We start from the raw sequence: 10819 nt of genomic DNA, 5'->3' as shown, positions 1-10819 counted from the left end.
TCAACCCTACTCGTCGAGTCCACTTACTGACTTGTCGAGTCTGCTGATTCCCGAATCCTGTCCTGTCCAACTCACTGAGTCCTTGCTCGACTCGCTGACTCGAGTCTTAACTCGAAGGGTTTGGGGTTCCGCGGCCTGACTCGCCGAGTCCAAGAACAGACTCGCCGAGTACAAGGCAATCTTCATCCAACTCGCCGAGTTGTTCTTCCAACTCGCCGAGTTCATACCCAACTTCATCCGACTCGACGAGTTGTTCATCCCACTCGTCGAGTTCCTCCTCATCTTCAAGCTACTCCCTAAGTCCACTCAAAGGACTCGCCGAGTCCATCCGGTCCTTCATACATGCAGAGGACTTTTGAGTCATGCAGGGACTCAAATCTGTAGATCTACCCTTCCCAAGCCTATTCCTCACGTAAAGTTGCAAACTTTATGTGTAGAGAAGGAGATCTAAGCAAAATACACCATAAACTAGGGTTTAAGGCAAGGAGGCTCCATAATCAACTCAAGGGCTGCTACTTTATGCTTCTCAAGACCATAATATGCTTAGATCTGAAGTAGCAACTTCAAATCTGGCTTCTAACTCAAAATAATAACATTATGGCTAAAAGCCCCAACAACCACACATAGATCTAGGTGAAAAAAGGGTCCAGGAACTGGTTTATTACCTCCAAATGCTCAGAATGAACTCACAATCCCAGATCTATAGTCCCTTCTTGCTCCTCCAAGTTCCTTCTTCCTTCTCCAAGCTTTAATGCACCTTCCAAGGCAACAAATGGCTCAATCAAAGGATATGACGGCTAGGGTTTGGTATCCAGGGCTAAAGAGGCAGTAAGGAACCCTAGGAAGAAGATTAAGACGTTTATATAGGCTTCAAGTCCCGAATTTCGGGTTTTCCACGCACAGACCAGACTCGCCGAGTCACCTTGGCCGACTCGCCGAATCGGTTACTTACTCCTCGACCCGGATCCCACTCGTACTCGCCGAGTCCCTCCTTGGACTCGCCGAGTCGACCCCTAAACTTAGGGTTTTCTTTCCTTTCTTGGCCTTCAAAAATTTGGGTGTTACACGAGTTCTCCTACAACAACAATTATCAAGCCAGTATCGACTGGTCGTCTTTCTAGATGATGTATGGAAGAAGGTGCAAGACCCTGATTTGTCGGGGTGGGGGGGGGGGGAGGTGGGGCATTCGGTCATAGGGATTACTGAGGTCGTACTCAAGACCACTAAGTTGATTCAGCATGTGCACGATAGGCTGCGAGTCGCGCAAAGCCGATAAAAGAGTTATGCAGACCGACGTCGTTCAAACCTCGATCGAGTTTCAGGTGGGAGATTCGGTGCTTCTGAAGGTGTCACCTTGGAAAGGGTCATCTGATTTCAGAAGCAGGACAAGCAGGGCCTCGGATTCATTAGTCCTTTTAGGATATCAGCCCAGGTGGGAAGGGTTGTAATTCATTTGATGAAACTCTATCATTATAAGATGTCATATTGACATTCAATGAATTTGGACTCCAATAGTCATTGAACTATTCAATGAAAAAAAAAGTTTTCTAGTTCTTAAAAAAAATATTATAAATTAGCCTTTGTAATGTTCTATATAGCTTTGTAGAATTTCATGCATTATAGTAAAAAATTAAGAGTTGTATGAAATATATAATTGATGATGTGACAATTAATTGAATTCCATATAGTTCAATGTATTGTGGATGCTTAAAAGAGTGTGGATGATGTTGTATTTTCCATTTTATTGGAATGTATGAGAACATTTAGAGCCACAAAGATTATGAAATTGGTGGTCGTTGAATTCTCCACTATGATTTTTAACATATGATGTGTTCGGCACGAAGCGTTTGAGAGTGTTTGAGAGCTTCTAATTTCTAGCGTTTGACAAAACGCAATAGAAAACCTTGTTTGATACTACAAGCTTCTAGCGTTTAGTTTAAACAAAACGCTCTAAATCCAAATATTACTTCATTTAGCGTTAAACAAAACGCTACAATCTATAAGTTACCCGCTACCAGCTAATTTTGTCGCACACGTCCAAAAGCACGAAAGTGAATTTTTTTATAAACGCATCAGATTTATTTAGCAATAGATATACCAGTCAAAAAATGATAAAAGAAAACACAACTAATTTACATTTGTAAGTAGTTTTAATTTGTACAAATAAAACTCTTTGCATACAATCATCCACAAGTTGCATCCGAACCGGTTAGACTTTGCATAACGTCAATCTAAAGATATGGACTTTCAATCTCATATCTATGTGCGACATTAGGTTTCTATACTCAAGTTACTCGTTTGTGAATGAATTCAGTTTCCGGTTTTAAAAGAAAACAATACACGCACCATTTTCACTAAAACTACAAACCAATGGAATCATCTATATCTACTTTGGCTTAGGCTTGAAACCCCATTGAGATTTAACGCTAGCAGCTGTCACTCTAACCGGACTTTTAACACCACAAGGTGGCCTAGGCCTAGGCCTGTGCTTTGTACGCCAAGGGAACAAAGCATCGAGTCCTAACCCACACCCTTTAGGCGAAGTGTGGATAATTTGAGGCTTACATGACTTCTCCTGTTGATTACTAATGTTCTTCGCAATTGGTAGACCAGATGAAATAGCAAGAGCTTTAGCATCAGAAAGAAACCTCTGAATGATGAAACTAGGCGACTCATTCCCACATGGCTCCAAACTCATGCCTGCTAACATGTTACCAGTACTCCGTTTCGCCATCTCTGCTGACTCCACCATGTCTATGGCTGCTGACAATGAAAATGTATCGATGGCATCTGAGAAGTCGTCATCACCATCATATTGATCGTTCTCCACAAGTTTTCTCCCCGGTGGTGGTGGGATTGGAAAATCATCGGGGACTTGATCAGCTCCGGCGTCCTTGGGCTTACCTGCACTTAGTTCCCATGAAAACGGAACCCGATTACGTGAGTCCCAAGATGCACGTCGTGAGTTCACATGACTGGTTAGTGAATTGGGTCGTCTTGTTGATAATAATGGTGCATCGAGGTTCAGTTTTCTGAGATCTTTTGCTTCTGTTGCCATGGCTAATTGGTTCTTGACTGTACACGTGTAGAAGTTGCTGAAACTTTTGGTAGATGGAACGAGATGGAACTTTTATATAGGTGGTTGGATAACAATGGTGAAGAACAGCTGGGAGTTTTATGCATCTCGTGCAGTTTACTAATAAAAAGTTAAACTTTATAGGCTCACAGACGTTGAAAAGTACATGTTCCTAAACTCAATTTATTTCTTCGATCGCTTTTTTTTTTCTTGATACCCTGCACAGAATACTGCTATTCATCTGGCATATATGGAAACGAAAAGTGAAAATAACAAAATTTGTTAATTGGCTTTTTGAATTTGGTTAATGTTTAAGCATGGAAATCCTAATAAATACAAAAAGTATAAAAATATATATATAAAAATAACAAGGACCCAACCAAGAAATGGTTTTTTTTTTTTTTTTAAATCCCTACAAAACAGAAACGAAACAAATATAAATGTTAATGGTTTTACCCCACAGAAAATTATTAGTTTTCTAATAACTAACCTCTCATATAGATATTGGTGCAGGTTTACCCCACTGAGGTGTACAACTTACCCCTTTTTTTCTTTTTCAAAAACATAAAAACGTGAAATCAATTAAAAGTAAATTACAAGTTTGGTCCCCATGCTATAGTGGTGTTTGAGATGTTTATTAGAAGTGTTTATGACTAACACACCGGTAATAAGATATTTTAGGTGTTATGAATACGAGAATATTAAAAGTATTATTTAACTTAAATAAAAGGTTTGTGATGAGTTATTTTTCTTTACGTGTTGACTAAAATAAGATGTTTTTGATAAGTTGATTCTCTATTACATCATTTATGTGTTTGACTTAAACAAATTAATATAGTAAATGGTGGTGGTAACAGAAGTGGTGAGTAGTGATGGAGGTAGTGGTGACGATGACCGATGGTGATGGTGGGCAGCGACGACGAAGGTGGTGGGTGGTCAGACCCGGTTTTGAGAGAGGGGGAGGGGGCAAAAGGGGCAACCGTACAAAGCCCCGAAAAAAATTGGGTCTGAGTTTTAATTAAATTATATATTTAACAACTAAATATATATATGAATTTATTCAAGATATTGTAGAAAGTTTGGGTAGCCCAGTTGGCAAAGGCGCCTCCTCTATTCTAAGTCAACGTGGGTTTGATGTTTTTTCACAGCATTTTATGTTTATATATTTCATAATCAACCCTTCCTTCCAATATGTTTAACAAATCAGTTTTTAAAAGTTACATAATTAGCTCTTGAACTTTTTATAAAATTTCATATGTTCCTTTTTAATTAATTTATTTACTTTTAAGTTTTCCTTAACGATAATTCACCGTCTTAAATTTGTTTTCATTACATATTAAAAAAATGGTATTTAGGGCCCCATTTTTCTTCTTGGTACAGGACCCTTAAAATCAACAAGCCAACCCTGTGGGTGGTGGCTATGATGGAAGTGGTGACGATGATGGTGGTTGTGGTGGTGATGGTGTTGACGGTGGCTGATAGTGGCATAAAAAGGCTATTATGGTAATCTTGAATTTTCCTTCTTGTAAACGAATTTAATTTCATCATATTTTTTATTACAATGAACCAAAGAATCAAACGTGAACATCGGAAATCATAATGATCAACGGTTAAGGGAATGATTGTAAATTTGTACATTAAATGCATATACACTTGATTATATAAAAAAACTCACCATATTTTTTCGTTTATTTTTATTTAGACCATGTTTTTTATCAAAAAAAAGTTTAATATATCAAAATTCTTAATATTTATCCTTTTTCTATAGACATCAATATTAATATATGAAAAACAATTTTTTTTTTTTATAAAAACTAATTTGTTTTGTTTTGTTTTATTTTTTTAGCAATATTTAGGTTTATTTTTTATCCAAAAAAAAAACTACATATACCAGAAATCTCAATTTTTGTCCACTATTAATAGACATCAACATCAATAAAAAAACACATTAATTTGTTCAGATTCATACTGTGAATCTGAACCGTAAATATTTCAGTTTTAACATTCAAAATGTAAATCGACCTACTATTTCAATTCTTTGATAATTTATAAATTAGTTTACTGAAATTTACATTCGATCGAAATATAGTTTAATGTAATTTTATATTATTTTAATATTTTAATTTCTCATAAATTAGTTTTGTAAAATCAACAAATGAATTTATTCACATTGTAAATCTAAACATTATATAAATCAGTTTTCGGAATTCACAATGTAAATTTAACTTACTATTATTCACACTATGAATCTACGTTGAATATAATTCAGTTTTCAACATATTGACAATGTGAATCTAAGCTAAAATTTTGAAAAAAAAAATTGTTTTTTACATCAATATGAATCTATGTTTAAAGAGTACCCAAAAAATATGAATTTTGATATATTTATTACTCTTTTAGGTAAAAAAAAATAAACTTTAACTTTTCAAAAAAAAAAAAACAAAAAATGAAGTGAGTTTTTTTGAAAAAAAAATAAATTTATTTTTTATACATCAATATTGATATCTATTTAAAGAGGACGAAAAACATAAACAATGGTATATTCGAGTTTTTTTTCGACAAAAAAAGATGGCCTAAAAAATTAAAATTAAAAAAAAAAAAAAAAAAAAAAAAGTGGGCTTTTGCTATAGTACGGTGCATGCTAGTCCAATGTGCATATCTACAAACCTTTCTTTGGTCGTTGATCGCTTCAAATTCCGATGTTTTGGATTGGTTCCTTGATTAATAATGGTTCTCTATTGAACTTTTCTATATATATATATATATATATATATATATATATATATATATATATATATATATATATTGCTAACAACGGTCGGTTAAAAACCAGTAGACAAATCATAACCATTTGATTTGTTTCGACTTTTGATCCTAATCGTGTAAAGTCTCTATTACAGTTATTTCATCCCTTTCTCCCCCATGATGGAAATGGACCTCCCATGGCACCAACAACTCTATCTATAGAATCCCATAACTCCATCTTCAACTCCCCTACTTCCTAATGCCCCTACTCTATCAGACCTCTTTGTATACTCTATAGGACCTCTCAATATATAAATGAAGACCTTGTTCCAAATTATCAAGAACTCCATCCTAAATAAGCCTAAATATCGCCTCTATCAAATCCTTTATATCAAGAACGAAATGTGGGCAAAGCTACTATCGGTTTCTCTTGCGTCTGATTAGGGATCAATCTCTCTTTTTCTTTTTCTTTGTAACATCTATTTCTAGGTATTGCTCTTGAGACCCAACCATTTTAATTTTGAGGGTTATTATTGAATATAGGGGTGCCACAACATGGTGATGAGGCTTAACATGACGTCGTTACGATCTACAAGGAACATATGTTTTTAATCACCATTACGTGGTCATGTAATGGCCACGGCATGGGCGACAGAACGAGAAACCCTGAATTTGGGTCTCGAGCCTTATTTAAACAACTTTATGGTTAGGGTTTGCTCTCAACTCCAGCCTCCATCCATTTGAGAGAAACCCTAGTGTGTGTATGTCTTATATGCATTTTATATGCATCTTTTAGCACGTTTTCCTCGATATTTATCTGTAACAAGCTAATTATCTCCCTAATGTTATTATAAATCATGTGTTTCCCATTATATTTGCATAATGCCCGTACTACTCATGATTGTTATGATTTTCAAGGCCATTTGGAACACACGGACGAATACGTAAGTCTGGGATGCATTATTGGAAGCTTTAGAGCTCAATTGGAGATGAAACTAAGGAAGGATGCTAAGGAATGATCAAGAATAGCTTGGAGGGAAGAATTGCGGAAAAAAAGAGACAAAATAATGAAGTTGAGATCACATATGATGTTCATGCGATCGCAATTTGATCACATGTTTGGTCGCAGAGGAGCTTCGAGGATTTTTCGTGTCAATAATTCAGATGGAAGAAAAAAAGGAATTCATGTGATCGCATATAACCCAACTTGCGATCGCATGTTGCCAAAAAAAGTCTCAGAATAGATATGTACTTCATTAAACTAGCCCGCCACATGTTTTCATAAAAATATGCGATCGCATATGTGGCTACCTATGATCGCGTTTACATGTGTTTTCTTTGTTGGACATATAAAAGGCCTCTAAAAAGATCCCATTAACCTAATTCATGATCTCAGACGAATGAGAGGCGATTTTGAGAGCTTTTCAATTGCCAAACGTAGATCTTGTTGGATTAGTGTCTAAGTCCATAACTGTTTTGGTATGTACTTGACCCGATTATGAGCATGGTCCTTTTGGGTTGCCTTCACCATAACAATATGTAGGATGAATTAAGGCGAGAAATGTTTAATTATGATTTATTAATATATTATGAGAATAATATATTAAAGGAGAAATCATATTTTTTTAATTAATATTAGTCAAGAATTAATTAAGAATTAATTTTGTGGCTAAAAGAGATTAATTAAACTTAAGGGACTTATTGTGTAATTATAAGATAATTACATAGATGGGATAATGGACTCCATAGAAGTTGGAGTGGACGAATTCTATGGGGAAACTGTTGGATTAGTGTCTAAGGCTGTAACTATATTTGGTAAGTACTTGACCCGGTTGTGCATGGTCCTTTTGGGTTGCCTTCACCATAACAACTTGACAGGATGATTTGTTAAGAGATAAGAGATATTATTGTTGATATATTATGAGAATAATATATTAAAGGAATAATAATGATATTTGATTAATATAAGTTATATATTAATTGAGAATTAATTTGATGACTTAAAGAGGTTAATTGAATAAAGAGGCATAAATTGTCAAGTGTGTGATAGTTGTGTTTTGGGCTATGGATCCTTATGGATATGAGGGTGGACGAAATTTAGGGTTTGGGAACCTTAAAATCGTCCAAGCCTAGTATCTAGAAGGATCTTGGATTGCTTAGGGCCTAAGTTATTCAATTAGGGTTTAAGGTGAAACCCTAGTAGCTCATAGTATAAATAGATCCCTAGGGTGAGGGAAATCTGCACTCATGCAAGGCAAGGAACCCTAGGGCCGATTTCTCACCCTCCTCCCTCTCTCTCAAGATCATCTTCTTGCTGGTTGGTGTTTGTAAGCCATTAGAGGAGTAACAATTGTGACTCTAAGCTCCAAGAACAAGAAGAATCAAGCAAGTAATCCAAGGTATTGTTCTAGATCCAATTTCATATGATTAGATTCAATTGTTTACATTAGATCTAGTATTGCAAGTCTTGGATTCAATGCATGTTCAATTAGAGAAACCTAGATCCAAGCAATTAGGGTTTGCATGTGCACATAGGAAAGTTCTTATGGCTCAAACCCATCAGAAACCTATTAGAAATCGTCCAAGGCTTCTAAAGACCGAGTCCATGGGCTGCTTAGGGCTTAAGCAGTCAAATTAGGGTTTCATGGTTGTAAACCCTAATAGCCAACATATATAAGGAACCCTTATGGCCCCAAAAACGTGGTGAATACTTCCTTTAGGGTTTCCAGCCGTTTTTGGTGCCTCCTCTCTCCTCCCTCTTCATCCAAGTTGCTTAGTGGTGTTTGTGACTCCATTAGAGGTGCAACACTTGAGGCACTAAGCTTTCTGAAGCCAAGGACTGATTGTTATTGCTATATAACAATCAAAGGTAAGATCTAAACCCTAATTTCAGTTATAGTTTATTAGATCTAGGGTTTATGGATTTGGATTATCAATTGCATGTTCATTAGACAAACTAGATCCAAAGCTACTAGGGTTTGCATGTACACCATAAGATTAATGTGTTGCTCAAAACCCATTAGTGGTATCAGAGCCTAGAGTTGTTTGTAAGTGAATTTGATGCTTATTTGATCGAATTTTGGCTGAAAATCGAATTTTTTGAGGTTTTTCGACTTGACTCGCCGAGTCAACTGGGTGACTCGCCGAGTCCATAGTGAACTCGACGAGTCCAAGCCTGACGCGACGAGTCAGGAGTCAGATGGAGCTGATTTTGGGATTTTGACCTGTTTTGGTTGTGGATAATTGCCTAAAACGAATTTTATTAATAAAAAACGATTTTTATCAATATTTGGAGATTATCCTTGCCAATACAGAAGATAATTGTCAAAATTTAGATAATCTTTTATTTTATTAGATAAAGATTGATTATTTGTAATTTAGATTTGAATTATCTTGTGAAAAAGTTTCAATTTTCCCTTTTAGGTTTTATAGTTTAAATTTGAACTTAAAAGTTTTGTTTTTGAAATTTAAATAGTTAAACCATAATGTTTTGAAAAGTTTCAAAACTTGCCCTCAAGTTTTGGAATTTAAATTTTTAATTAAAAGTTTAGTTTTGAAATATTTAAATTCTAAACCCTAATGTTTTGAAATTTTTCAAAACTTGCCCTCAAGTTTTGGAGTTTAAAATTTTGATTAATAGTTTAATTATGTAATATTTAAATTCTAAAACGCCAGTATTTTGGAAAGTTCAAATTACACCCACATGGTTTTGTTAAGTTAATTAAAAGTTTAATTAAAAGAGAAAGTTAATAAAACCACCTAGTATTTTAAAAGTGTAAAATACACCCTATACAATATATATGTAACATTAAAAGTCTAATATCATATAATATATATATATATATATATATATATATATATATATATATATATATATATATATATATATATATATATATATGAGTAAAGAGTCAGTCTTACCGTTAGTAGGCCTCATTCACGAAGCTGGTCTATAAGGGGTGTTTAAGGAAATTGCCTATAAAATGGCGATTGAATGGGTATCCCCTCTTACCCACCGCACTCTTGACTAGTGGAGGGTCGTTAGCCGAATGGGTAGGATATTACAGAAACCTTCCATTATAAGTATAATGAAGTACAAAGTAACTAAATGTTTTTTCAAATTCCCAAATCATAGTTACTTTAGGAAAAATGTGAAATTGTATGCTAATCCATGGAATGACACTTTGTACCATTGTCGAGACGTTAGTGGAGCGTGTGTGGTTAATCGACACACTAATTTGGGTTTGACATTGGTAGCGAAGGGTGACTCGATGTTTATCATAGATCAATGGAGCGTGTGTGGCTAACCGACACATTGATTAGGTGATAGTAGCATTGAGTGCACCACGTGATTCGCATGGTTATTCACACCTTGTTTGTGATCCTCAGCATCCCAGTCGCAAATAGTAGGGCATAATTGAGATTAAACATGCCATTGAAAAGTTCAATGAATCTCAAAAGATCTAGGAGTTTCAATTCATTTAAAACTTAAATTTTTTTTTTGTTTTTCATGGTGGAAATTGGTAAATCGTCATTTACCTACCTTCAAATATTCTGCAACTAGATTACGGCATCCCTCTTCTAGGTTGTGGAGTATTGTGTTGGATCCTAGCCTTGATGTTTCATTTAGGTGTTACATCAAGGATTCTAATCAACTTGACTTGAATTTCTCCCGTTTTGTAGATGTCTGAATCGAACAATGGTCTTCCCAAATCCCATGGAACAAGTTTTCCATATGAAGATGATATTCCACGATATGATCGAGGAACCAGAGATCATGCTTCACTTCCTCCACCTCCTCCAATTATTCTCCCTGACCCACAAGTTCGAAGGCTTGAAAATTTCAAGCTAACTCAAGCCCTTTTGGCAAGTAAACACGAAGATGGGAAACCTGTGTGTGCACACGTCTTAGAGATGAAGTCACACATTGATAGGTTAAGGATGATGGGTGTCGATATCTCAGAGATGTTGGGTTTTGACTAGGTTCTTCAGTCGCTT

The 10819-nt window shown here is 35.4% G+C and overlaps 1 protein-coding gene across 1 annotated transcript; it reads right to left on the bottom strand.

Annotated features, from left to right (window-relative positions):
- Positions 1-2386: 2386 nt before the first annotated feature.
- Positions 2387-3058, bottom strand: LOC145075590 (uncharacterized). Its single transcript, XM_079021784.1, has one exon. The coding sequence runs from the start codon at positions 3056-3058 to the stop codon at positions 2387-2389; it is 672 nt and encodes a 223-aa protein (XP_078877910.1).
- Positions 3059-10819: the final 7761 nt, after the last annotated feature.

This window comes from Lactuca serriola, chromosome 9 (assembly GCF_051521515.1).
Source record: "Lactuca serriola cultivar US96UC23 chromosome 9, Lser_US96UC23_V15, whole genome shotgun sequence".
Taxonomy (NCBI): domain Eukaryota; kingdom Viridiplantae; phylum Streptophyta; class Magnoliopsida; order Asterales; family Asteraceae; genus Lactuca; species Lactuca serriola.
Note: the sequence above shows the minus strand (reverse complement) of the source record. Positions and strands in the feature narration are given on the sequence as shown.